Consider the following 27,815-nt stretch of genomic DNA (forward strand, 5'->3'; position numbering starts at 1 on the left):
AGCATAATCGTTACCATTATTATAAGGATATGGCCTATAGTTATTACTAGAATTGTTCCGATAAGCATTGTTGTTGAAATTATTATTTTTAATGAAGTTTACATCAACATGTTCTTCTTGGGCAACCAATGAAGCTAACGGAACATTATTAGGATCAACATTAGTCCTATCATTCACAAGCATAGACATAATAGCATCAACCTTATCATTCAAGGAAGAGGATTCTTCAACAAAATTTACCTTCTTACCTTGTAGAGCTCTTTCCGTGTGCCATTCAGAGTAATTAACCATCATATTATCAAGAAGATTTGTTGCTTCACCAAGAGTGATGTACATAAAGGTACCTCCAGCAGCTGAATCCAATAAATTCCGCGAAGAAAAATTTAGTCCTGCATAGAAGGTTTGGATGATCATCCAAGTAGTCAGTCCATGGGTTGGGCAATTTTTAACCAAAGATTTCATTCTTTCCCAAGCTTGAGCAACATGTTCATTATCCAATTGTTTAAAATTCATTATGCTACTCCTCAAAGATATAATTTTAGCAGGGGGGATAATATCTACCAATAAAAGCATCCTTGCATTTAGTCCAGGAATCAATACTATTCTTAGGCAGAGATAGCAACCAATCTTTAGCTCTTCCTCTTAATGAGAAAGGAAACAATTTTAATTTTATAATGTCACCATCTACATCTTTATACTTTTGCATTTCACACAATTGAACAAAATTATTGAGATGGGCAGCAGCATCATCAGAACTAACACTAGAAAATTGCTCTCGCATAACAAGATTAAGTAAAGCAGGTTTAATTTCAAAGAATTCTGTTGTAGTAGCAGGTGGAGCAATAGGTGTGCATAAGAAATCATTATTATTTGTGCTAGTGAAGTCACACAACTTAGTATTTTCAGGGGTGGCCATTTTAGCAGTAGTAAATAAAACAAACTAGATAAAGTAAATGCAAGTAACTAATTTTTTTGTGTTTTTGATATAGCAAACAAGATAGTAAATAAAGTAGAGCAAGCAACTAATTTTTGTGTGTTTTTATATAATGCAGCAAACAAAGTAGTAAATAAAATAAAGCAAGACAAAAACAAAGTAAAGAGATTGGGAAGTGGAGACTCCCCTTGCAGCGTGTCTTGATCTCCCCAGCAACGGCGCCGTAAATTTGCTTGATGCGTGTAATTGACACGTCCGTTGGGAACCCCAAGAGGAAGGTGTGATGCGCACAGCGGCAAGTTTCCCTCAGTTAGAAACCAAGGTTTAATCGAACCAAGTAGGAGTCAAGAAGCACGTTGAAGGTTGATGGCGGCGGGATGTAGTGCGACGCAACACCGGAGATTCCGCGCCAACGTGGAACCCGCACAATACAATCAAAGTACTTTGCCCCAACGAAACAGTGAGGTTGTCAATCTCACCGGCTTGCTATAACAAAGGGTTAACCGTATTGTGTGGAAGATGATTGTTTGCAAGAAAACAGTAAAGAACAAGTATTGCAGCAGATTTGTATTTCAGTATAAGAGATTGGACCGGGGTCCACAGTTCACTAGAGGTGTCTCTCCCATAAGATAAAAGCATGTTGGGTGAACAAATTGCAGTCGGGCAATTGACAAATAGAGAGGGCATAACAATGCACATACATGTCATGATAAGTACAGTGAGATTTAATTGGGCATTACGACAAAGTACATAGACCGCCATCCAACTGCATCTATGCCTAAAAAGTCCACCTTCAGGTTATCATCCGAACCCCTCCAGTATTAAGTTCCTAACAACAGACAATTGCATTAAGTATTGCGCGTAATGTAATCAATAACTACATCCTCGGACATAGCATCAATGTTTTATCCCTAGTGGCAACAAGCACATCCATAACCTTAGGGGTTTCGTCACTCCCCGCATTCACGGAGACACGAACCCACTATCGAGCATAAGTACTCCCTCTTGGAGTTACTAGCATCAACTTGGCCGGAGCCTCTACTAATAACGGAGAGCATGCAAGATCATAAACAACACATAGGTAATAACTTGATAATTAACATAACATGGTATTCTCTATCCATCGGATCCCGACAAACACAACATATAGCATTACAGTATAGATGATCTTGATCATGTTAGGCAGCTCACAAGATCCAACAATGAAGCACAATGAGGAGAAGACAACCATCTAGCTACCGCTATGGACCCATAGTCCAGGGGTGAACTACTCACTCATCACTCCGGAGGCGACCATGGCGGTGAAGAGTCCTCCGGGAGATGAATCCCCTCTTCGGCAGGGTGCCGGAGGAGATCTCCAGAATCCCCCGAGATGGGATTGGCAGCGGCGGCGTCTCTGGAAGGTTTTCCGTATCGTGGTTCTTCGTTCTGGGGTTTTCGCGATGGAGGCTTTAAGTAGGCGGAAGGGCAACGTGGGGGGCCACACGAGGGCCCCACACCATAGGTCGGCGCGGCCAGGGCCTGGGCCGCGCCGCCCTATGGTGGCGGCGCCTCGTGGCCCCACTTCGACTCCTCTTCGGTCTTCCGGAAGCTTCGTGGCAAAATAGGACCCCGGGCGTTGATTTCGTCCAATTCCGAGAATATTTCGTTACTAGGATTTCTGAAACCAAAAACAGCAGAAAACGAAGAATCGGCTCTTCGGCATCTTGTTAATAGGTTAGTTCCAGAAAATGCACGAATATGACATAAAGTGTGCATAAAACATGTAGATATCATCAATAATGTGGCATGGAACATAAGAAATTATCGATACGTCGGAGACGTATCAACGGCCCGGTCACGATGCGTTGCCCCGCTGAAGATGGTACCAGACGCATTTTCGGCCCGAACGGACGCAAATGGTCACTCAACACCCGTTTGAGATGCCTTAAGAGGGAGGGCGGACATGACCCACCGCTGGCGACTGGTCCTCGGTCTGAGAGCATCTCCAGTCGCGTCCCCCAAACCATCCCCCCAAGCGATTTGGGGCACGCCGGATAAAAAGACGTTCCCAGCCGCGCGCCCCAAAGGCCTTTTTTGTCCGGCGCGGCCCAATACGGTGTACGGCACCCCGAGCCTGTCCCCGCTACACATGGGACGCACCGGGCACGCCGGACACAACGAAATGAGAGGCGAGGAGGTGCGGGCCCGACGTGTTAGCGGCTCGGACGCTCAACTGCCGCCTGCGTAGCGACGGTGCAGTTGCCGGGAAGCGGAACTGTCGCATTGGCAACCGCGTCGATGACGCGGCAACCGCCGGAATGGAGCGGGGACTTCTCGGAAGAGCAACCGCCGCTCTCTTCGACTTCTGCGCCGCCATTCATCCGCGCTCAATAAGACCCGTACGTCGGCGCTTTTGGATCTTCAGCGGCCGCATTCGACACCTCCAGCGACGATGAGCTACATCTCCGAGCTCCCGTCCAACACCTCCAGCGAGGGAAAGCCTGCTGGATGGCGCCATTGGTGGGACAAAGCCCGGACGCCCAACAACGGCGACGATTCCCTGCCGCCACTTGACAGCGCGGAGGAATGGCTGGGCGTGGAGGAGGACGCGGAGGAAGAAGGGTCAGAGGAGGCGGACGCGAAGGCCAAGGCCACCAAGGCCAAGACCAAGGCGCAGCCGGCGAGCACCGGCGACGACGAGGAGGAGTCCGACGCGTCGGCCGACACCGCCTCTTCGGAAGAGGTGACGAGCAGGAAGCGCCACCGCGATGACGACGACGAGGCGGGGCCATCATCGAAGAAGTAGAAGAAGAAGTTTAAAAATAATTTATATGTAATTTAATTATGTTTTTTCGAAGTTTTATATGTAATTTGTTTATGCTGAACCGATTTGAATATTAGAAAAGAGTTTTATTCTATCTATTTAAATTATTTTTAATGTTTGGGTAGTATTTGGGGACGTGACTAGGAAGCGACATTCCCAAACACGATACAAACAAAACTAATCTTGCAAACGCTCAGGTTTGGGGACCCGCGCTGTGAGACTCTTCAGTCCCAGAGGCGGGAAGTGACGCGTCTGAACTCTCAAGCCACGCGAGTCCAATCCTCGTAGACATCCTTCCTCCCCTTTCCCTCCACACACACACACACACCACCACCACCCTCTCTCGCCGCGAGAATGTCGGCATCCTTCCCGGCCACGATCTCCCCTCCTCTCGCAGGGCCGGCGATCCATCGCGGCCCCGCCATCGCCCGCCTCATCTCAGGGTCGCTTTCCCGCCGCCCGCTCCCGGCATACACTGCCCAGACAGTCTCCGCGTCGGCTGCCTCCACGGCCCCCAAGCCCAGGGTTCGTACATTTCGGGTTGCTCTTTGTTAGTCCATGGTGTCGCGGTTCCGGCTCGACATCGCCATGATTTACATGTTTCCTCTTGAGTTTTCGTAGGGATTGCTCCTGCGATGCCGGGCAGGGGAGGGGGCGGTGCCGGGGCAGGTGGAGGCACCGCTGAAGGTGATGATCTCAGGCGCGCCGGCCTCGGGCAAGGGGACACAGTGTCGTATGATTGTTGAGAAGGTAAGAATGGAAACCGCTGATTAATTTCTCTTGTTTGTGCCAGAAAATTAAATGCCGTCAATGCTAGCAATTCAAATCTGAATTATTCGTGAAGGAGATGTTCCAGTTTTGGTGTGTTATACATTTCGCGTGAGGCAGATATAAATAAACTAGTTAATGACAATGGAATTTTAGGTCTTCCCCATAAAAAGAACAACCTGATCGTCTGTGGAGATCTATCAGTGGTACACATTAGGTGAAGATTCCAGGTTTATCACATGAATCCACCTGCATATTCTTTCCATTTTTATGTGAATCAAACACGCAGGAATATAAAAACCTTAAAATTGGGATGTCATGCGATACTGAATTGTACATGAACACAAGAATCTGCAGTTAAAGTTGTTTGTTTGTACCACAGGAAAAAAACATGAACTTTCCTAAAAGATATTGTGCATTGCCATATAAAGAAAGGAAAATTTTCTTGAGATTGATAGGACTTGATGGGAATTTTCCTCTGGAATTGCAAGTGAGCCATATGAAACGCTCCTATGGTTTCCAATGTACAACCAAACAATGAACCAAGCTATATAGAAAAATTCCTAAGGAAATGAATCCTCCAAGATTCCTATGAAATTCTTTTGACCAAAGAAGCCCTTACCTTGATTTGTTCAACATTTATGAGTATATAAACTATTTTTCACGTGTATATGCATGTATCTGAAAATAGTTGATAGATTAATCAGTTTTGCTTGTGATGTCTGCTGCAAAATTAGGCATCATACTCATTGGAACTTTTAGTTCTAGTTTTCGTGGTGTTTATTTTGATCAATAATCTTCTATGTTCTAATAGGGTTATTTTTTAAAATATCTTTCAGTATGGTTTAGTTCACATATCAACTGGAGATCTTCTACGGGCTGAAGTATCATCTGGATCAGATATTGGCAATAAAGCAAAAGAATATATGGATAATGGCATGCTTGTCCCGGATCAAGTTGTGACAGATGTATGTGGTTCATTTGTCAGGTTCTTTTGTAGCTTGTAGAACTCCGTGAGCTATCTAATGGTTGTTATTTGAAATAGATGGTTGTATCACGACTATCACAACCGGATGTGCGAGAAAAAGGGTGGCTTCTTGATGGATACCCAAGGAGTTATGCTCAAGCACAAAGTCTTGAAAGTATGAAAATAAGACCAGATATATTTGTTGTATTGGAAGTAAGTCAGTATTGACCATTTATGGAATTTACTACCGACTGACACGTGCTTTAGATTATTATTTTTACTTTTTTCCTATAGCATTTGAATGTATTGTTTGCATTTTGACCTTGTGAATCATACTTATCTCAATAGGTGTATCTATTAATTTTCCTGTAATGCTACATTTTGTTCCTGCAGTTCTGATAGATCAAAATGTCTAGAAAGAAAGGGTGTTCCATTTCGTTTTTTCACATTATTTTGCAGTGTGAGCTTCATCATTCCTTCAAAATTGCACAAAAAAGGTGTACCATATACTTCCAGTTATCTATGGGTGCGTTAATGAGGAAGCCAGTGACTGGAAATGGATTCGGTGATAATTTTTTTGATAAGTTGTGCCCTTGTGCATCTGCAAATAAGATTGATTCTTACTAAGCTAATGCATCTCCTTATCTTTCTAGGGTTGATTCTAGTGTTGTACTTTGCTAGTGTTGTACTTATACCTTTGTGCATGCCTCTGTCACATTCAAACCAGCAGCAATAAAATACTTAGCTATGCTAGTGTGATGCATCATGCTCCAATTCTTCATTTGTGGTAACTACAGTGTTTGGATATTGAAATCCAATAATATCATGCATTTTGTTTCTCTTCAGCTGTGTAGCACACATACCTTTGACATCTTGTATTTCATTTTGTTTTGGAATCAGGTTCCTGATGACAATCTAATTGATAGATGTGTTGGAAGAAGACTGGATCCTGTAACAGGCAAAATTTACCATGTTAAGAACTTTCCCCCGGAGAATGAGGAAATTTCGGCCAGGCTTCTTACGCGCTCTGATGATACATTTGAGAAGGTTCTGTTGTTTTTCACTTATGTAGTTTTCTACTTGTTTTGTCATCCTAGGCAAGATCTAAAGATGTATTCCTGCCTATATTTACTTTTTATGAATCATTTGTTTTATATTCCGAATTAAGTTATTGACTCCAGTCTTGGAATACCTCACCCCTAAACTGTTGTTCACTTATCCACTTAAATAACATTTTACTTTTCTTTTCATCCTTTGCAATATCTAAAGATGTACTCCCTCCATTCTGAAATAGTCTACATTCTAACTTCAAAATTTGTTCTGAAATAATCTACATTCTATCTTTTAGTCAACAACAACACCAAAACCGAAGTGGTTTTGCTCTCTTTATTGGATGCTGTTATTTTCAATGTAGTTTGGATTGGTTGTTCACATATCTAAGTAGTACTAATAAATGCAACACTAATTTGTCTTATTTTTTCTAGAATGTAGACTAAATCAGAACGGAGGGAGTATCTAGTATAATATTTTTCGAGAAATAGCAAAAAGTTCTGTGTCTTAATGCATTGTTAGAACAAGAGATTTATTTACAACCCAAAGAAGGGCCATACCCGAATTTACAACACCACACCCCTAAGAAGTAGCGCTGCAAAGACCCACTGCCCTCTGCTTTCCCCAAACTCGGACCTTAGCCTTGATTGTGTTGAGAAGGCTAGTAATGTTTGTCTGCACGACTGTCGTAGATGACCATGTTGCGCTTCTTCCAAATCCACCAAGCCATGAGCATGATCACTGAAAGGAGCCCTTCCTTGCAGTGGTTGGGGCAGAGTGGATGACCTGCTTCCACCTATCCACATATCTACCTTATTATAAATACAATATGATAGTTTGAAAATTTAGTTTGGAGCTGCATTTAAGAATTTGATCTGTGCAAATTCCATTGTGTTTTGTACTTCTGTGAGTTCTGTCATTACCAGCTTGGACATAGATCGATTGGAATAATTCTGAACATTAAATAGCCTGCAGGTGCAGCTTGTTTAGAAACTTGGCTGTAATTAAGTTGTATTAGATACTATATGTCTTACCTGTTGTAGGCCACAGCTGTGAGTAACATTTTGCTGAGATATAGTATATACTATAACATCTCTTCTTAATGATATGCACAGTTGTCATGCTTAGTCTAGAAAAAAAAAGTGAAGGCTTTGGTTATTTTGCTATCATCCTTTCTTCGTAAGTTGAAAGTGTTGTCTATCATTTCCATGTGAGTGCTGTCTATCATATAGAATACATATTTCTGTTTGTAAACTGTTAGACACATCAGAGTAATGTTTTGTGTGATCTTTAAAACTTTACTGGCATTTTCAGTAGACAAATTTGAACTATACAATTAAATTGATGACAGGACTCAAAACCTTCCCATTTAACTTACTGAACAACCATAATTTTACATTCTTTCTTGTATGATGTTGTAATTGCATGCTGCTGCCACCGTTTCCATGAAACATTCTGAACCCTAACACTTTTCTTTTCTGCAGGTTAAATCACGTCTTGAGACATACAAACAAAATTCTGAAGCTGTTCTTCCGACATACTCAGATTTGCTTAACCAGGTTCTTTTGCATTTCTGGCTACTGTAATAGCAGTAAGCCAAATTGTGAACTGGAAGTAATATTAGTTCCATCAATGTGTATTGTAGATTGATGGAAATCGCCCAGTGGAAGTAGTTTTTCATGAAATAGATTCTCTGTTACAGAAGATACGTGCAAATGCTTCAGAAGACAAGTTGGCCAAATCAAATGGTCAGAGCATAAATGTAGATCCCCCCTGATGTGTTATACTCTTCTACATCAACTGGTCTGTCAGTTTTCTGAAAAAAAAAACTCATTTCATGTTATTTTGTAGTTGTGTGTTTTCAATGTTTTTGGATTACTTTGAGCTAATACACCCTTTCTACATATTATCTTAACCACAACAACTGATGAATGTATAAGTATTTATCAAGCATCGATACATATCTTTAATTCATCTGTCTGTAACATATAGTGCATGCTGTCGAGGCCTCCCCTAAAGTTTCCTGTAAAAAAAAAAAGATGTAGGTCCACTTCGATTTGATCCTAAAATCACGAGTACTTAACCACTGCATTCTTTCCCCCCCAAGCAATCACTATGTTTCCTTGTTGGTCGGTTATTTCATGTTAACAGATAAGATAAGACAGAAAATTAAAGATGGAAATTCTTATGTAATGATGTATGCATAGTTTATAATGTGAAGAATTCAAACAGATGCAGGGGCCTGACTGTAGTATATTGCTGTGAAACGTTGCTGCGCAACACTGCGAACTTCATCTAGCTGTCTGTCAATAAAAATGGCTGGATTAGCTCCACGTCATTAGGATTCACCGTCTCATCAGAATCAGCTACTTTGTGTACCAAAAAACTTTGTTTTGATGGTTTGGGAACCTAAAATAAACTCAAACAGAAAAAGTTTTCTGACTGGCCTCGCGAATTCAGCAAGGCACATATACCAACATCATCTCTTAGCATGCTGAGCCTGTTGGTAACCAACATGCCCTACTCCCAGAACTGGTATAGGTTGACTTAGTTGATGGGCATGGCATGAACATTGCCTGCTGCACCAATGGATGTGGGGACGTCAGCAACAGCATGGGTGCGTGTGGTGGTCGTCATAAATTTCGGTCATATACTGAAGAGAGGCCACGACAACTGCTGAAAAAGGATAGGTGCGAGGGAGGCTGATGCGGATCTTCAGAGGCACGGTTGGATCAGAAGTGTATTGATTTCTTTCCGTACATCTTACCTCTTCTAGCTTACAGACTATCAGTGTCTTACCCTAGAGTTTATTTCACCTATTTTTGAAAACTTTAATTTAAATACACTAAGCTAATTAGAAAGCTCCACAGCAAATAGTCAGTGGATTATACTGGTAGAGTAGATAGGCATTTTTGGTGTCATATTGTTCTAGCATTGTTTTTGTGGTGCTACCCATCAGTTTCTCCCTTCTTTATTCGAACCCATGAACTGTGGGGAGTTGCTCTTTTTTATTACATTTTCATCAGTACAATCATGCAATTATTTTTTCTTTTTTTGTTCCTTTCATTATGTTGTGTTTCCCAATTCTCATTCTTTCCAATTTCTGTAACTATTAAAATAAGTATGAAGATATGCTCAAGATCTTCATTCAACAGGAAAACCACCAGATTCTCTGCATACAGCAGCTTCAAAAAATGTACGTGTAATATAGTTCAACATTTTCTTCTATATGTGCACTTAGCTCTCTTTTATCACTATATGTCTAAATACCTTCTGCCAGGAGTATCGTGGAATTCCGACGAGATTAAATAACATTCCACACTCCAGAGAGATCAGGAAATATTTCTATGACGATGTGCTACAAGCTACAAAGCGTGCTATTGAAGATAAAAAGACCCGGTTGCAGGTTGCTACTTTAGTTTCCATTTTCTGAAATTCCATTGAACGTTCAATCAGAAATCACTGAAGAAACTATTCACTGCGACTTGAATACTATTCTCTTTCCATAGCTTAATTAATCTGCAGGGAATAATATGTCCTTCGAATTAATCACTGTGACTGAACCTTGTAGTCTTTTATGAAAAATAATTTTGCTTGATCACTGTCTTCATTTCCACAAACGTGCAGATAGATATCAACATTCCAGAGCTTAACCCTGAAATGGTAAGAGTGCACAAGCTTACTTACGTTTTTTGCTGGCGTCGGCTATCAACCAAACCTTTTTTATCTTCAGGATGTCTATCGTATAGGAACCCTCATGGAACTTGTAAGAGATTTATCTCTTACATTTGCCAATGACGGAAAACGTGTCAAGGTGCTTACATTCAGTACTCATTCACATACCTCACTCCCCGCCCACTGCCTGTTTTGGTTGATACAGCATGCGACTGCTAACTTCTTATCAGGTCTGTGTTCAAGGCTCCATGGGGCAAGGTGCATTTGCTGGTATTCCACTTCAGCTTGCTGGAACGAGAAAGATTTTGGAAATCATGGATTGGGGTGACTATGGGGCGAAGGGTGCCTTTATTAATATTGGAGCAGTAGGTATGGCATCCACTTAACCAATATGTAAATATTATTAAATAGTAAACAATGGCTACTTAATTGCATCTGAAATTACTGAAAATGATATTAAGCTAGGAACATGACCTATGAAGTTCTCTATAGTTAAATATGAGCTATAATGTTATTTCATGACGAAGTTACTATTTTGAAAAGATGTCTTCATTACCCTTTGTATCAAGGATTGTGTGTTGTTACATCAGATTTACTGTGGTGGAGTGTCAACAGTTATTATTTTACGCATTTCAGTTCAATAATTACGAAATAATTCCATAAAAAACTAAATAGTTGTGTTTTTCTTGATTTTTTTGCTTGTGCCTTTTATTGTTTTCTAGTGTTACTGAGGTTTGTATCTCCATTTCTTAAATTAAGGTGCTAGTGAGGTTGATAAAGAAGATGACATGTTTGTCCTCATTGCTCCTCAGAATGCTGTTGGAAACTGCATAATTGATGTAAAGATCCTATGGCTTAGTCTTTTTTTTTTGTAGTTATAAATTGTATACCCTTCCGGCCTTCTCTATCTTTAGTGTCGTAGAACTGTGCAGGATATGAAAGCTATGACTGATGCTGCTGGTAACAGACCTGTGATTCTTGTAAATCCTCGTCTAAAGGTTTGGCGCAGATTAACTCTCTTGATATGTCTCCCTCCCTCTCTCTCACGCTTTCTCTGTGCATGTGTTTGGGTGTTGTCTTCCTACTTAAGGTTGTTATATCATGCATGCCCGACGTTTTACTCATATAAAGGGATTTTAGCTTTATATTATGGACTCGTTACATGAACTAAAACCACGAAAAGAATTATGGAAGGGAGGGAGTAACTAGACACCAAATGGAACATCTCAGTATGTTGACCAAATATTTCCTAAATTTAACTAGCAATGGATATATCATAGCGAATCTCTCAGCATGTTGACCAAGTGATAGCTCAGACACACAGATAACCCAATATATTCTGGTATGATGACAAAATTACAATTGTATGATGGGGATAATGTTTTTGAAACTAATGAAAAACACCATTTTACTGAAAATTAGACTTCATACCTTTTATTACTCACTGCAAGGTTGGAATGAGGCATGGCACCACATTCAATCCTTGCATTATCATAGCGGTGCTAACCTTAATTTCCCTGAAATTTGTGTTTACAGGATATGCCTGCATCAAGTGGCGTAATGCAAGTAAGTACTCCATTTGAGTTTCACTTTATCATATCACAAATGCTAGTATTCAGTTCATTCTTGATTCATCATGCTGAAGACAATGGGAAGAGACATGAGGCTACAGTATGCTGCATCTTTTGAGACTTGTTATTCTTTCCGGCTTCTCTTCTATGCTGGCACGTTTTATCCTATCATGGGTGCTTTAAGGTTAGGTCTTTTACTTTTATTCTCCGAATATCATACTTCCTTTGCTAATGCTGCTACTAGTTAGATAATCTTTTCAGACATGAAAGTATGCTTGAAATTATTGATACAGGATGGCTTACCCAAATAAATATGAGATTTATCGAAGGGTCGATGAACCTAATGGAAAAGAGAAGTACAGTTTGCTAGCTGAATTCACGGAGAATCCAACGGCTGATGACATCACCAATGCCTTCAAAGGACCAAAAAAGTAAGAATTTTAAAAATATTGGTAGTTAATTAACTTGACATGCACATCTATGTATAGTGATAGTTGCAAGTTTATTTAATGGTATAATCTATTTGTCCGAAACAGAGGACAAACTTTCACCATCCCCTTCTTTACAACTGACCCATATATTTGTCCCTGTTGATACATAGGATAATTTATGATTGATATAAATTTCCTACTAGATGTTTTGTAGCTTTTGATATTAAATATTAGGAAAGAACTTAATTGTGGATTGTTGGTTTCTGTGTCGAAACATGCGCTCCAAAAAAAATGAATGTTCCAGAAGACCAGAAGCATGTTTTATATTTTTAAAAAATGTTTATTGTTAAGTTGACTGGAGAGTTTGTTGTTCAACTCTTATATGTATTGAACTATACATTCCTTAAAAACAAAAGATCAATTATTGAAGTAAATCAAATAAATAAAATAGAAAAGGAATTCAGGAGTCCTCATATCCTGTAGGGTAGGAGTAAAGGAGAGAAAACTTAAGACCTATGGTAGCCTTCACTTAGCCTTCGATCGGATGAGGTGTGCATCAGCTCGCTGCTGTAGACCATCAGTGTGGAGGGCACGGATGTGGGTACAGTAGGGCCAGTCGGCCTCCAAGCGGCAGTACAAAGCGGAGCTTAGCACTTAGGGGTGTGGCTTGAGTTCTGGTTTTCTTAGTCTACTCGTATTTTTGTAACTTTTTCTTTCTATCAATGCTTCAGGATGTAAAGTTTTGAGTCACTTAGTACAAAAGAACTAACTAAATGTCCTACATCATGCAAAATTAGTTGATATAATGACCTGATTGTTATTGCTTAAGTACAGTATATTACAGAAAACATCTAAGAGAAATTTTATATCAACAGTTTTGCAATTCCAGAATTGTGTATGCACATAAAAGGTTATTACCACCTTAAAATTTGGGCAGAGAATAGTTAGTGGTCAAAGGAGGTTCTTTAAGTAACATTTCATAATTCTAGGCCGGGAGTCAGAAACCAACCTGTCTACTTGTAAGAAGGATTAATAATTTCGTGACAAATGGGTACCCCAATGGTATTCAGAAATTTCAGAATTTTTTCTTCGAATTTTTTGTTTAAGAAACAATTGCAATTCTAATGCCAAAATCTATGCAAACAATAAATGAATAATTTTTTTTTACCAAACACGGGACGCCATCTATTGCAGTAGCAGAGCACATTACATCCAGCTAGCTGACACCCCTTTTTCATAATTTTCCTGATGCTATGGTGACCTGAATGCCATGAAATGCAGGAAAAATTATGGCTTGGTTTAATCGTTTCTAACTCTCGATGTCAGGGATCCAGCACGATTATGTTCACATATCCACTTCATCTACTGGTATTCCTCCAAAAATTATCAAACTAGAACAAACCTCTGACGTTGGCTATAGTAGTAGGAACCTAAAGCTGCATGTTTTTCACGAATTTTTGGCAGAAATTTTAACAAGTTTGGTTTCCCTGCTTGCAACTTTACATGTATCTTTAGGGCATCGAAGCACTCCAGTTAAATTGGCTAAAACTTTAACTTCTATTAGAAACTGACTCAGCCCAAAAGGTTTTACTGGCCTTATTTTCAAGTCTACAATTCAATCCTTGTAGAGCTAAATTAGATTCTATTAGGCCTCCAAATCTCTTTCTTTTTTCTTCGAGGAAAGGAAAAAACTTTGTGTCTTGATGCATTGATAGAAAGACTTCCGTGCAATTGCAAGAAAAACCCATACAACAGTAACACAACGCCTAAAAACACTAGGTGCCGCCAGTAGATGCCAGTTGATGGGGATATGCCCCAAGGGGGTGTGTCGCCAGTCTCACTCGCCATGGAGATGAAGGCCCAAGAAGGCTGCCAGTCGCCCAAGCGACTGGGTGACTGGGCCCTGCAGCGACCGGGTGGTTGGGCCCTGAAGCGACTGGGCCGCAATCCCTGGATGAAGATCTGCGCGACTGGAGAAGGAGATTACTTGTAAGAGGGGTGGCAAATCCCGGATTAGTAGCAACCGATATGATTCGGAGTTATCCTCATGTAACCCTAGATCGGGGGTGCCTATATAAACCCCCGAGCTAGACCCTAGAAATCATCATCATCTGAGATCCAATCTCCCCCTCGTAAGCTCTTGGCGTAGCCGTCGACTGAGCCCCCCCATTGTAATTCTCCACTGAGTAATAGATCTAGCAGGACGTAGGCCTTTTACTCTCCGGAGGGCCGAACTCGGGTAAAACCTTGCGTCCTGTGCACCTCGATCCGCAGATGGCAATGTTCCCTTGCCCCCGCATCAATGAAGTGCTGCCCCCTGTAGCACCTGCCGTGATCATATCCACGACAGTGGCGCCCACCGTGGGGCATGGGACATCAAGCCTCCGAGCTGCGGCGAGGCCCTACTCGCCGATACGCCGGCTGGTCGCCTCCGGCAGGATGATCGCCACATGCACCTTCTTCCACATCCAGTCGAGCTCCTACCAGCCGGCCTCATCGCCCCTCGCGCACGCTTGGATGGTGCCGGTCGGCACGATCAACCTCTTCGTCGGGCTCGCCGGCGTCAGCGACCCCACTGAGCCTCGCCCTGGCCAGCCGCACGACCCCTTTGCTCTGGGGCAACTCCTCACCACCACTCTCCCTCTAACCGGCGAAACACACGTCGAGCTCTTCCACCCATGAGGCTGCTATTCGCACTAAACGACTACGTACTGCGATTGGGGACGCCCAGCTCGACAAGGAAAACAGTCAAGTCGATAGCCTTCATCGGGGTCGCATGGCGACTGGCCCCTCTGGCCATGGAGAGTAGGCTCACAACAAAACACTCGCACAGAGAACTAACCAACCACCATTCGCCAAAAGCACTTTACTTATACATATAACTAACACCCACGAGTCTCGCTCGCAGGAACAAAATATTTGTCCTTACAGGCCAGAGGGACATTCCCCACACAAGAAGAACTACTTGGAAGGCCTCGGCCTCTCCTCTGTCACCGGCTCGGCACCACCCTCTCCATGTAAAAACTTCGGGGTGTACTTGACGACTGGGTAGGTGGACAAGACATTGGTGGCCGCAGCATGGAACAGGCGCTCGGCGGGGCGGTCCTTCGGGCCTGCCTCCTTCGCCGCATCCTCAGGAGCCGACTGGCTGACAATGTGCGTCTCCAAGTCCGCAGTCGCCAGCACTCGATCGGCGTAAGGACGCACCATCTCCATCAAGCGCAACACCTCGGCGACGTCGAACTCGCCAGTCTCGGACGGAAAGCCGGCCGTCACCTCCTCCACATCGAAGCCCTCCGAGTAGTGGGTGAGCACCATGCTCAAAGCCATGGTAACGCCCACACGACAAGAGGAACGGCGGAGCCAGTCGACCACCGCCGGAATATCAGAGACGGCTTTGAACACCGACGGTGCATCACGGGGGATCACCTCCCGCGGACTCAGGTACTGAAGCGCCGCCAGTATTTCCCCCGCACAGGCGATGATGCGCGTGGTCGCAGTCTCCAGGCACTCACGAGGGGTCGCCGCCTCCACGAATTCACATCGGCCTGGAAATACGAAAAGATCACAAAGTCAGCACCCGCTCATAAGTAACTCGCCACGCTCGGGGACTGGCCCCCGTCACGGAGTCACCACGCTCGGGGACTAGCCCCCGTCACGGAGTCACCACGCTCGGGGACTGGCCCCCGTCACAGAGTCGGCACGCTCGGGGACTGGCCCCCGTCATGGAGTCGCCACGCTCGGGGACTGGCCCCCGCAACGGACTCGCCACGCTCGGGGACTGGCCCACGCAACGGAGTCGCCACGCTCGGGGACTGGCCCCCGTCACGGAGTCGCCACGCTCGGGGACTGGCCCCCGTCACGGAGTCGCCACGCTCGGGGACTGGTCCCCGGCACGGACTCTCCATGCTTGGCGACTAGCGACGCCATGTTTTTCCAACAAGGTAACGAAGAGAAAAAAGGGAGAAGCACTTACCAAGGAGCTGCCGCGACATTTCGCGGACAAAGGCCTCGAAACTGGTCTTCTCAGCTTGCAACGCCAAGACAGTACCCTCCGACGCCTCCTTCTCCGCGGCAAGGTCCTTGGCGTGATGTAGCTTCAAGGTCGCAATCTCTTCCCGCAGAGTCGCCGCAGCTCCCCGGGCAGCGTCCCTAGCCTCCGCCGCAGAATTGAGCTTCCCCTTGTACTCGGCAATGACGTCCTCGAGCTCCTTGCCCTTGTCCTCCAAAACTTTGTTGAGATCAGCAAGCTCCGTCTTTGCCTTCTTCGTCGCCTCCTCAGCCGTCTTCGCCCGGAACTCGGCATCCCGGTAGAAGGACTCCTTGACATACCCCTCGCGCGCTTCAGCCAGAGCCTTCTCGCGCGCCTCTGCTACAGGAGAACAACGAGCGTCGGAGATATTAAAAAGGCGGCAGAATCACACGAACTCGCCGACCCCGGAAAGGGGAGAAAACCTACTGCCTATGGCGACCAGCTGGCGGTTCTTCTTCGCCGCCTCCTCCACCAGCGCTGTCAACCGCTTCACTTCGGCCTGCAAAAAGGCAAATGCATATAAGCAAATTCGGCCGGTTACTAACCAAACAGAAGACTCGACTCGCCCTTCAGCCCAAGTCGACCCTCGGGGACTGGGGGGGAAACCGTACTACAAGCCAAGAAGATGCTTACCACATGAACTTCACTGAGCGCCGCGTGAAGTTCAGTAAAGGACAAAGTCGACAGTGGAGGCCGGTGCAACTCGTGCGTCTCGCCCCCCTGCACCACCGCCTTGGTCGATGGTGTCTCTTCCGCCGGCACTTCGGGATCGCTGGGACGAGCCGGGTCCCTGGCGGCCTTCGTTCTTCGCTCCCTCATCTTTGCCGAGGGACCGCTTCCCTTGGCAGCGCCCTGCTCCTTCTCCACCACGGGAGGGATGGCATCCGTACCCCGAGCCGTCGTCGACTCGGTGCCCGCCGTCTCCTCCTCCACCATGGGGGGGGGGACGACGTTCGGGCCTCGAGGCATGGTCGACTCGGCGCCCGCCTTCGTCGCCTCACCGCCGCTCGCACTCGCCGAGGGGCCGCCCCCGGTGACTGGCCCGGCCGGGCTGGCGGTCGCGACCGTCGCCTTGCTCACGACGGCGGGCTCCTCCCGCGACGAGGCTAGGCCCGCGGGGTCGGCGGCCGCTTTCTTCAGCTCGGCGGCTTTCTTCAGGTCGGCCGCCTTCTTCGCCTCGATCGCCCTTGTAGCCGCTGCTCCACCAGCTGGAGCGGGTTTCCTTAGGACCTTCTTCTTGGCCCTGCAAGGGACCAATGTGAGCTCTTCGCCGACCCAGCAAACAACAAAACAGAACAGAAGCAAGGCGAACTTACTTCACCATCGGGAGCGCCTTCACGCCCGCACCGACTCGGGCCCCCGCGTCCAGAGCGGCCTTGAGGCGGCGCCGGAGCTCGGTGGCACCCTCGAGGACGGTCTGACGCCGCCGCTTGGATCGCGGCTCGTCGGTCGCCTTCGCGGCCCCTTTCCCTTCCGGAGGCGAAGTCGTCTCCTCCCCTTCGTCGTCCTCCGGGGCGCCCTCCTCTGGCAGGCTCTGCGACGAGGAGGTCGCTCCCCTCTTCGCGCCACGGGGGAGTCGGACAAAGTCCCTCGCGTCGGAGTCCGACTCGGTGCGCTTCCCCTCGTCCTCAGCCTCTTCCTCCTCGGCCTCCTCGCCTTCGGTCATCTCCGGGGGCTCCTTCCCTGCGAGCGGGGGTAGATGGTTGGCGATCTTCTGCCACCTCTGCGCCCAAACCAGGAAAGCGCATTAGAGGGCTTGCGACTCCCGCATTCGACTAGAACTACCAAGGAAGAAGGAAAAGTCCCTGAGGCGCTGGCTTCTCCTCGGAGAAAGGCTGCAACCCATCGTCGAAGGAGGCGAAGGTGGCTGTGGTGACCTTGGCGAGTACCTTCCGGTACTCGTCTTCATCCCAGTCGGTCGCCGTCGAGCGGGTACAGTCGTTCTGTCCCCGGTACTCCCACATATAATGGCCGCGGCAACGTAGAGGGATCAGGCGGCGGGAGAGCCAACAGTTGTACATGTTGGCGGCCGTCAACCCGCCATCCTTCAACGCCTGGATCGCCTGGCACATCTCCTTCACCACCTCTTCCTGGTCACACGACCGCACGTTGAGGCGCCGAGGCACGCTCGGCTCGGGCGAGTACTGAGGGATGCGAACCTGCGCCGGTGGAGTGTACTCCAAGGCGTAGAACCAGAATCGGCGCCATTGCGACTGCGCCTTCTTGGGGAGCGCCATGTCGATGAAGCTCTCCCCGTACTTCACCTGGAAGGTGATCCCGTTGTTCGGGATGAGCGACTGGTCGCTCTTGCTGACCCGGGTCGCTCGCCCATGGAAGATCGACACCCACCATGGGAAATAGGGCGGGCACCCCAGGTAGCACTCGCACAACTCCACGAACAGTGCGATCTGTTGGACGCTGTGCGGCCTGAGGTCGGAGATCTTGATGTTGTAGAAGGCTAGGAGTTGCCGCAGAAAGTCGGAGGTGGGAAGCGTGAAGCCGCGATCGAGGAAGCTGAGGAAAATCACAAATTCACCAGGCCTCGGGTGCGGCTCCAACTCGTTCGCCACCGGCACCCTCCATCGCTCCTGTTTGAACTCGGGAATGATCCCCGCGGCGATGTACGGGAGAAGAGACTCCCGGGTAACCTTCGATTTGCCCCAACCTTTCGCCGCCATGAGTGCGTTTGGAGCTCAAGGTGAGAGAGGAGATAAGAGAAGAAAAAGGGGAGAATGCGATGAAATGGTAAGCCCTAACTCCCGAAGCGGCTCTTCATACCACCGCGCTCGCCCAGAGTGAAGAACGAGATCTGCCCTTCAAGTCTGTTCCGGAATCGCCGCCCCGTAATCAACGGCCGAGATTTGCGCCGCGTCAGGCTGAGTAGCCATTAACTAGCCGTTTGCGGTCACGTCGGGCCCAACAGTCAACTGCATGTCAGCGGCTCGCACCTCGGTCAACGTGAAATCTAGCGGTTGGGTCTTCCACGTGTCAACCTGTTGCGGTCAGAAACCCACCGGCGAGCAGCGACGGGCAACACCGTAGAGCCGGGAATCTCCCAGGACTGCGGCTGGCCCTGGTCCCTCCGAGCGACGGCCCGCAAAGCCTTCTGCACACACGTCCGATGCTGATGCAAGGGCGTGCCACCCGACCTATACCCGGTCAGGAAGGTGTTGGATGATGTCTCGCTTAGTTTCCTGCATGGCATACACGTAAACGTTAAATACGAGCCTCGATCGGCTCTCAGGTTGTCCTGTGAATCGGCTCAAAGAGCCGATCCACCCATGATACGTACGAGGTGTACGATCGGATGGTGGTCCTGCTTGATCAAGATAAAGCTAAAGCAACCTACTACGATCTGGGGTTTTCACCGCATAATCGGAACATCCTACTCGTGATTGGGCCTCGCGCTCGCGTACGGTGATCGTAAGCCGATCCTAGACAGGGCCTAAAAACCAACACGAGGTTGATCCCCGGAACATCCTGTCTAGGGCTAGCAAACTACACCCTACACGCCGCCGGATCCTCCAACCCTTTGTAAGGCCTAACGATGCGGATATTAAACTAATCCTTGAAGAACAAGGAGCAATCATAACGGATCGGATCTACTAAATAATGATCAAGCGGGGTGCCGCCCTTACACCCGTGACAGGCGTAAGGGCGGCTAGATGCCTAAGGGTTGCACGACGATAGCATATGATACGAAGAACAATGCTAACCCTAAAAACACCTATGATAACTACGTTGCTCGCCATCAAAAAGGCTTCGATACGAGCAACGCATGGAAGGCGAATAAACGTGTGCTTGCCTAGATCGCAAGATGCGATCTAGGCAGCATGGTGCTTACCCGGAAGAAACCCTCGAGACGGGGAGTTGGCGATGCGCCGAGATTGGTTTGTGTTGAACGTTGGTTGTTGTTTATTTCATAAACCCTAGATACATATTTATAGTCCGGGGACTTTCTAATTCGAGCGTGCACCTAACCGTGCACGGGTAAAACTCTAACTCCTAACCGACACGTATCCTACTATGGTACAGATACACGGGCAATTAGCCCAAACTTGGTACACAAGGCCGATTCATGTATTTCTTCTATATATATTCTTCAAGCCCATCTCCAATCACGGCCCACCTCCGATCCGGTCAAATTCTGGTGATAACACATGCCCCCCTGGTTTTGGAAATGACATTTCCAAAATCATTACGCTTTTCTTTCGTCGGGTCATGTCGTGGCGGAGCAGAACCGCCGCAGAATCTTCCATCATTTCGCCTCGCCTCCTCGGGTTTCTCTCGCACGAATTGATAATTTCGGCATCACGTCCTCGAGAACCGTCATGGCATTAAATCTCCACTACACCCCCTTTATTTATCTGTGCCGACCGGTTCGCCACTTCATCCCCTTGCTCTGTTCTGTCCACCAGCGCCCAAAAAACCCTCTTCCCCTGTAGCCATGTCTTCCTCTTCCTCCTCTTTCGTTTCTCTCCAATCCTCTTCCTCAAGCAAGTCGATTCCAGAGCACGACCAAATAGAAGCGTACAATAGGCGCGCTCCCAAACATTGGGACGAGCAGGAGTGGGACTTCGATTTCGTGCCGGAGGGCCGACCCGAGGACCTTGTCTGGTCAGACGGCGCCATGCCCCTGACTGACGGGGAGGATGACCTCCGATTCCTCGATTGACGGAGACCTGGCGGCGGAGAGTAATGACGACGACCCTCCCTTCCGGGGTAAATTCACCTCCATCACCAAAGAAGAAGAAGAGGATGACGAAGACGAAGACGTCTCCTCCGACACGAAGGAGAAACAGGAGGACGACACCTCCTCCGATGAACCGCCGCCAAAGCGCATCCGTGGCTGGGCTTGGTCAGATGAGGACGATGATGATGACGAGGAAGAAACCTCCGCTGAAGGTTACAGTAGCAGCAACGAGGAGCCCCCCAGCAGCAGCACCGGCGGCGGCTACGGCGGTGATGACGAGGACAGCGACGGTTTTTAGAGTAGAGACCACTTAGCATAGTGGTAGCAATCTGTTTCCTTTTTGTTGAGTAATCGGCTCCTCTTTGTAAGAAATCTTAGTATCAATGAGAAATTCCTTTTGCCATGAAGAACTTCCTTCGATTTTGCCGATTTCCACTCAAACTGATTTTGCCGATTGTTAATTTGATCAACGCTCAATGAGCCGATGGCAACGCATCGGTCTCTCATAATCCGTCCTTCATCTCTTCGACCACGGGGTGATCGCGAACTTGGTTAAAGCTCAATAAGCCGATGTCAGCGCATCAAGCCCTTATGATCTATCTTTCATCTTTTCGACCAATGAGCTTGAGCTCTGCTGGATCACCACCCTTGACGAAAATCGCGCCGCAGGACTAGCCGATGGCCACCCAATCGGCTTTCAAAAACAGAGCATCCACCAGGCCAGCTGCCCCCCGAGTCTCAGTCAAGGCGAAACAGAGACGAGGACACGCAATTCAGACAAATGGACCTAGGCTCAATCATGTCTGAGAGAACTACCATGCAGAGCCAGCCAGAGCCGATCACCCCTCCTCCGTTGAAAGTCGATATTGGAGATGATCACACAACGACTCAGAAAAAGAACTCCTCTGACACGGAGCTGGAGGTCCTTGTGTTTTGCACATGCCACTGGTAGATCCCATGAAATTTGTGCTAGAGTCGATGGCTATGCATCGGCTTTCTATCCTTAAGTCGATGTCTGCGCATCGGCTGTGCTTAAAAAATTTTGAATTTTTACGGCCGATTTATGTATCGGCCCCCATACTTCAATACCCATCATCAAAGAATATCTTGGGCTGCTGGGCATTTGAAAGACACTTCTACTTCATATCCTCGTGTTTTATCCACCTAGGTGCCCCCCGAGCCGATTCTTTCAAGGGATTTGATGGTATCGGCTCTTCGAGTATTCCTCGTTGGATCAAATGCTGAACCCAGTGCAGAATGTATGGTGAGGATAATTTTGGCCGATTGCTGGAATCGGCCTCCATGTTGTTTGCTCGATGAAGGTTTTGTAACGTTCCTCCATAGATCCTTGGGGCCGATCTCCTGGATCGGTATCGCCACGTTCGTTCATCGATGTTGCTTTTGTTACACGGTCAGGCCGGTGGATAAAACCAACCTAACCCCGCCCTTTGTCACGTCGATGCTTTCTCGTGACTTCTCAAAGATGACCGGCCGTGGGCCGCAGTCAAGTTGTGCCACAGGTGCTTCGTCTAATCTCGGAGCGCTAAACTCCGTTGGAAGGATGAAGACCATGTTTGTGCCGGCCGATGCCTCATCATCGGCTTTCTTTTGTCCGGGGCGCCACTCTTTCCTTTGTGGTCGACCTTCTTCGTCCGGGGTTCGCCGAATTTTAGCGGCCGGATCAGGCCGCGCCTTCCTCAACGTGTGCAGGTATAACCTTTCGGCTTCCTCCAACCCACGTAGACGCCGAACCCTTCGCTTTTGGGAGCGGGCCGAGCCCATCGGGGCACCACCTTGGCCGATGATACTTGTCTTCTTCTTCATCATCGTCCTCTAGTTCCTCGAGATCTTCCACCCGAGCGGACTCGGCATGCTTGTTCCGAGGCGGGAGAGGCCCTAGACGCTTGAACACGGACACGTTAGTCGCATCCTTCTTCTTTTGTTTGCATTACGGCGCTTGCCGATTGTAGGCAATCGGCTCATTCCCGAATCCCGGCCAGTGTCTGAAGAAGGGGCAGTCCCAGTGCCTATCCTCGTCGTCTTGCTCCCTCGACTTTTCCTTGGCGTGGCGCTCATATCGCTCCTCGTCGCGATCATGCCGACGACGTCTCCTGTCGTCCCTAGCCAGACGATCTTTTTCATCATCGTCGTTGTATCGCCGGCGTTGGTCGTATTGACCCACATACTTGTTGAGGAGGTGATCAGAGAGAGGTCGCCGATATTTTACGTTCCTCACTTCTCCCTCCGTGATGTAGCGCTTGCCGTCGTGGCGGAGCCGATCGCGTGGAGCGGCTTCCTCTCGTGTCTTTGCTATGAGAGCAGCTGCCCTCATCTCCGTCCTTACCGAGTGGTGCCCGGGTCCCACCATGTTGATATTGCACGAGAAATCTGGCTGGCACCCTCCATGGTAAGTATACTCCACCATGTTAACGGCGGGGAAGGGGTGTGTGTCGACCTTCATGGCGTACTCGGTTGAAAATTAGCCGCCCTTGTTCTATCGCCATTTGGACCTGCCGACGCCACACCCTGCAGTCGTTAGTGGCGTGGGTGAACGTGTTATGCCACTTGCAGTATGGCTTTCCGTTCAGCTCCTGCACTGTGGGGATCTTGTGGACTTCGGGTACCTTTAGCTTCTTCTCCTTGAGTAAGAGGTCGAAAATATGCTCAGCTTTGGTCACGTCGAAGTCGAACCCTTTTGGAGGGCCTTGTGGCTTAACCCACTTACAGGACACGGGGCTTGCCGCCCGAGTCCACTCAGCCACTCGCTACCTCTTGATCTCCCGCGAGCACCTTCATCCTCGTTCGCCTCAACCGGGACCACCGCACGCTTGAGTTTGTCCCGGTAAACATCCGGGTGGCGCTGTTCATATGCCGACGGCTTACGCACCATGTGCGCCAATGAAGGGTAGTCTCGCTTGGGAGGCCACGTCCTTGATCGATGATGAGAGACCCACCACCGCCAACTCGATCGCTTCTTTTTCACTTACGTGAACCGAATAGCATCGGTTCCTAACGGTCCTGAAGCGCTGGATGTATTCGACACTTGTTTCCCCGCGCTTCGTCGTACTTGTGCTAGATCGGCAATACCAGCCTCGGAAGCCTCCGAGTGATACCGTATGTGGAACTCGCTCTTCCAACCGCTTCCAAGTCCGGATTGAGTTCGGTGGCGGCGATGTGTACCACCCGAAAGCCGATCCTGTGAGGGACCGTGCGAAGAACCTCACACGCAGCTCGTCCGATGCTGAGATCGTGCCCAGTGTGCCAAATATCGGCTCACATGCTCGATGGAGCTGGAACCATCTGATCCATTAAACTTGGTGAAATCAGGGAGCCGATATTTGGGTGGTAGTGGGATCAATTCGTACTCATTAGGGTACGACTTGGAATAGCCGATTGTCCTCGTTTTCGGCATCATGCCGAACTGATCTTTCGAGATTGTACAAATCTGATCCGCGGTGATGGCTGCAGGCGTCGAACTACGAAGATTCGCCGGGGTGGCATACTTAGCCGGCCATGCTTGCTTTTCCGGCTCCGAGCCAAGCTGCGGGAGCCGAGCTGCGGAGGTTTGTCGGAGTGGCGTACTTAGCTAGCCACGTACGCTTCTCAAGATCCGTTGCCGACGTTCCTCCTGGCTGTTCCGAAGTCCCTGCCGTTGCGGCTCGGTTCGAGAGTGCCCGATTCTTGCCGGTCGGCACGTATGCGCACGTGTATCCGTGCGGGATCTCCTTGGGCGCCTCATGTAGGAATTGGTAGTCACTAGGGTCACCCCCAATCTTGTAGACGACGCATGCCGATGAGTTCGGTACTTCTGGTGCTGCCAACGCGAACGGCAGCGGTGGACGGGACTGGAGTGGCATCTCTCCTTGGTAAGTCCCCAGAGCCGGTCCTGACGGAGAGTACTGATGGCTCATGATTTCCTGGATCACGCGAAGAGCGACACGCTCCAAAGTGTTCACCGAGGCTCTCGGAATGGCGGTGCGGCGAATGAGCCACCATGAAGTTGATCTCCGACGCGAGCGACACGGTGCGTTCTTCGACGGGGAGGACAGGTCCACTCCATCGAGCGCGCCTTCGGTGAGAACCCTTTCCACCCGATGCCATGGGAGCGGGTTCCGTGGAAAGAGCCGATGAGGTCGGCTTCGAGGACCTGCTTTGATTTCGTCATGCTTCTTCTTGAGCTCGTCGGTCGGATCCTCGTACTTGACCGGAGTGCCTTCCGCCATCTCGGATGTAGATGGCGATGCGGTGGATGTCGAAGATTGTCCCACCGGGCGTGCCGAAATGTGTTGCGGTCGGAGACCCACCGGCGGGCAGCGACGGGCAACACCGTAGAGCCGGGAATCTCCCGGGACTGCGGCCGGCCCCGGTCCCTCCGAGCGACGGCCCGCAAAGCCTTCTGCACACACGTCCGATGCTCGATGCAAGGGCGTGCCACCCGACCTATACCTGGTCGGGAAGGTGTTGGATGATGCCTCGCTTAGTTTCCTGCATGGCATACATGTAAACGTTAAATACGATCCTCGATCGGCTCTCAGGTTGTCCTGTGAATCGGCTCAAAGAGCCGATCCACCCATGATACGTACGAGGTCTACGATCGGATGGTGGTCCTGCTTGATCAAGATAAAGCTAAAGCAACCTACTACGATCTGGGGTTTTCACCGCATAATCGGAACATCCTACTCGTGATTGGGCCTCGCGCTCGCGTACGGTGATCGTAAGCCGATCCTAGACAGGGCCTAAAAACCAACACGAGGTTGATCCCCGGAACATCCTGTTTAGGGCTAGCAAACTACACCCTACACGCCGCTGGATCCTCCAACCCTTTGTAAGGCCTAACGATGCAGATATTAAACTAATCCTTGAAGAACAAGGAGCAATCATAACGGATCGGATCTACTAAATAATGATCAAGCGGGGTGCCGCCCTTACACCCGTGACGAGCGTAAGGGCGGCTAGATGCCTAAGGGTTGCACGACGATAGCATATGATACGAAGAACAATGCTAACCCTAAAAACACCTATGATAACTACGTTGCTCGCCATCAAAAAGGCTTCAGTACGAGCAACGCATGGAAGGCGAATAAACGTGTGCTGCCTAGATCGCAAGATGCGATCTAGGCAGCATGGTGCTTACCCGGAAGAAACCCTCGAGACGGGGGAGTTGGCGATGCGCCGAGATTGGTTTGTGTTGAACGTTGGTTGTTGTTTATTTCATAAACCCTAGATACATATTTATAGTCCGGGGGACTTTCTAATTCAGGCGTGCACCTAACCGTGCACGGGTAAAACTCTAACTCCTAACCGACACGTATCCTACTATGGTACAGATACACGGGCAATTAGCCCAAACTTGGTACACAAGGCCGATTCATGTATTTCTTCTATATATATTCTTCAAGCCCATCTCCAATCACGGCCCACCTCTGATCCGGTCAAATTCTGGTGATAACACATGCCCCCCTGGTTTTGGAAATGACATTTCCAAAATCATTACGCTTTTCTTTCGTCGGGTCATGTCGTGGCAGAGCAGAACTGCCGCAGAATCTTCCATCATTTCGCCTCGCCTCCTGGGTTTCTCTGCACGAATTGATAATTTCGGCATCACGTCCTCGAGAACCGTCATGGCATTAAATCTCCACTACACCCTAGAAATCATCATCATCTGAGATCCAATCTCCCCCTTGTAAGCTCTTGGCGTAGCCGCCGACTGAGCCCCCCATTGTAATTCTCCACTGAGTAATAGATCTAGCAGGACGTAGGCCTTTTACTCTCCGGAGGGGCTGAACCTGGGTAAAACCTTGCGTCCTGTGCACCTCGATCCGCAGATGGCACTTGCCCCGCATCAACGAAGTGCTGCCCCCTTAGCACCTGCCGTGGTCATATCCACGACACCAGTTTTCAGGCAAAATCGCCATGGAAAATCACCTAATGCAAACCGCCGCGCCGCCAGGAAGCTTCGGCAGCTGCCCGTGTAGGAGGGGCTGTGGCAAACGAGACCCTTTGCTCCTGCCAGTCATCAAGAAGTCCCAAATCACTGTGTCCTCTGGCCATCTCTGCTAACTTCAAGTGTTCCACCCATTTGATAGCACCTCCATCCTCCCTGTTATCTGTGCTGACAGCACTTTATGCAATATAAGAAACATCACCAAGTTGGCTATGCTGTTTGTGAGCAGTAGGAAGCTATCAGACGCTCTTAGGTTGATGTTTACTGTCTTCAATGCAGGGAAAAGGAAAATGCATCCTCTGGATTCTGGTAACATGTTACCTCGTTAAAAGTTAACTTGTGTTACTTATCTCATCTGGAAGGCAGTAACTGAAGTTTCCATCATTTTGCAGGGGTTTCTTGAGCGGCATATTGTGAGGCACAGCACTCTACTATTGGTGCGTTTATGCTTGAGGTAAAGAGCAAACGAAGTGTTAGCTTCGAATTGATGTTCTTTTGTACATTCTAATATGATCGCCCATGACAGTGAAGATAGTATTTTAATTGCAGGTTTGCTGGTTTTATATGTTCTCCCAATCAGCTTATAATCCAGTAAAATGCTTATTTCCCCTTTAATATATTGTCCAATATATCCTTATCGATGTGTAGCTGCATATACTAGCTTGAGGGATAAACTACTTCTGGGAGAAGGCAACCTTTTATTTTCTATTTTGCTACCCATGAAGAAGGTTTGCAGATGATGTTGCTGGTTTTCCTTTTGTGACGATGAATTTGTCTTCTCCTTAGGTTGAGGATCACAATATTTATTACGGATTGGATGGAATACAATTTTCACTAAATAGCAACATTGTCGGGATATTCTTTTTCGGCACTGTTAACCTGCTACTTCCTCCGCAACTTTTTTCCCAGCATAAACGAACTGAGCCAGTGTTGGCTGGATCGC

At 47.9% G+C, this 27,815-nt stretch overlaps 1 protein-coding gene across 6 annotated transcripts; it reads left to right on the forward strand.

Annotated features, from left to right (window-relative positions):
- Positions 1-4,022: 4,022 nt before the first annotated feature.
- On the forward strand, positions 4,023-27,711 carry LOC124685411 (probable adenylate kinase 5, chloroplastic). Of its 6 annotated transcripts, none has more exons than XR_006997447.1 (21): positions 4,024-4,265; positions 4,362-4,490; positions 5,348-5,476; positions 5,554-5,688; positions 6,376-6,522; positions 8,010-8,084; positions 8,171-8,273; positions 9,681-9,721; positions 9,806-9,931; positions 10,153-10,188; positions 10,259-10,339; positions 10,431-10,569; positions 10,960-11,039; positions 11,133-11,198; positions 11,737-11,766; positions 11,846-11,955; positions 12,065-12,202; positions 13,484-13,570; positions 27,152-27,181; positions 27,265-27,326; positions 27,422-27,711. XR_006997447.1 is itself a non-coding variant. In XM_047219759.1 (20 exons), the coding sequence occupies exons 1-19, from the start codon at positions 4,095-4,097 to the stop codon at positions 27,287-27,289; spliced, it is 1,791 nt and encodes a 596-aa protein (XP_047075715.1). In that variant the 5' UTR covers positions 4,025-4,094; the 3' UTR covers positions 27,290-27,326; positions 27,404-27,711. The 6 variants fall into 6 exon arrangements, 3 of the variants coding, with proteins under 3 accessions (XP_047075715.1, XP_047075731.1, XP_047075711.1); XR_006997448.1 differs by having other exon boundaries at positions 27,404-27,501; XM_047219759.1 differs by lacking the exon at positions 13,484-13,570 and having other exon boundaries at positions 4,025-4,265; positions 27,404-27,711.
- Positions 27,712-27,815: the final 104 nt, after the last annotated feature.

The sequence above is a fragment of the Lolium rigidum genome, chromosome 1 (assembly GCF_022539505.1).
Source record: "Lolium rigidum isolate FL_2022 chromosome 1, APGP_CSIRO_Lrig_0.1, whole genome shotgun sequence".
NCBI lineage: Eukaryota > Viridiplantae > Streptophyta > Magnoliopsida > Poales > Poaceae > Lolium > Lolium rigidum.

What these genes read in the sequence shown, in the direction of transcription:
- LOC124685411 (XM_047219759.1), top strand. Translation starts at nt 4,095, where the DNA reads ATGTCGGCATCCTTCCCGGCCACGATCTCCCCTCCTCTCGCAGGGCCG. An exon ending in ACTCAGATTTGCTTAACCAG is followed by an intron (nt 8,085 to 8,170) that starts GTTCTTTTGCAT and finishes TGTGTATTGTAG; the next exon opens with ATTGATGGAAATCGCCCAGT. An exon ending in TATTAATATTGGAGCAGTAG is followed by an intron (nt 10,570 to 10,959) that starts GTATGGCATCCA and finishes TCTTAAATTAAG; the next exon opens with GTGCTAGTGAGGTTGATAAA.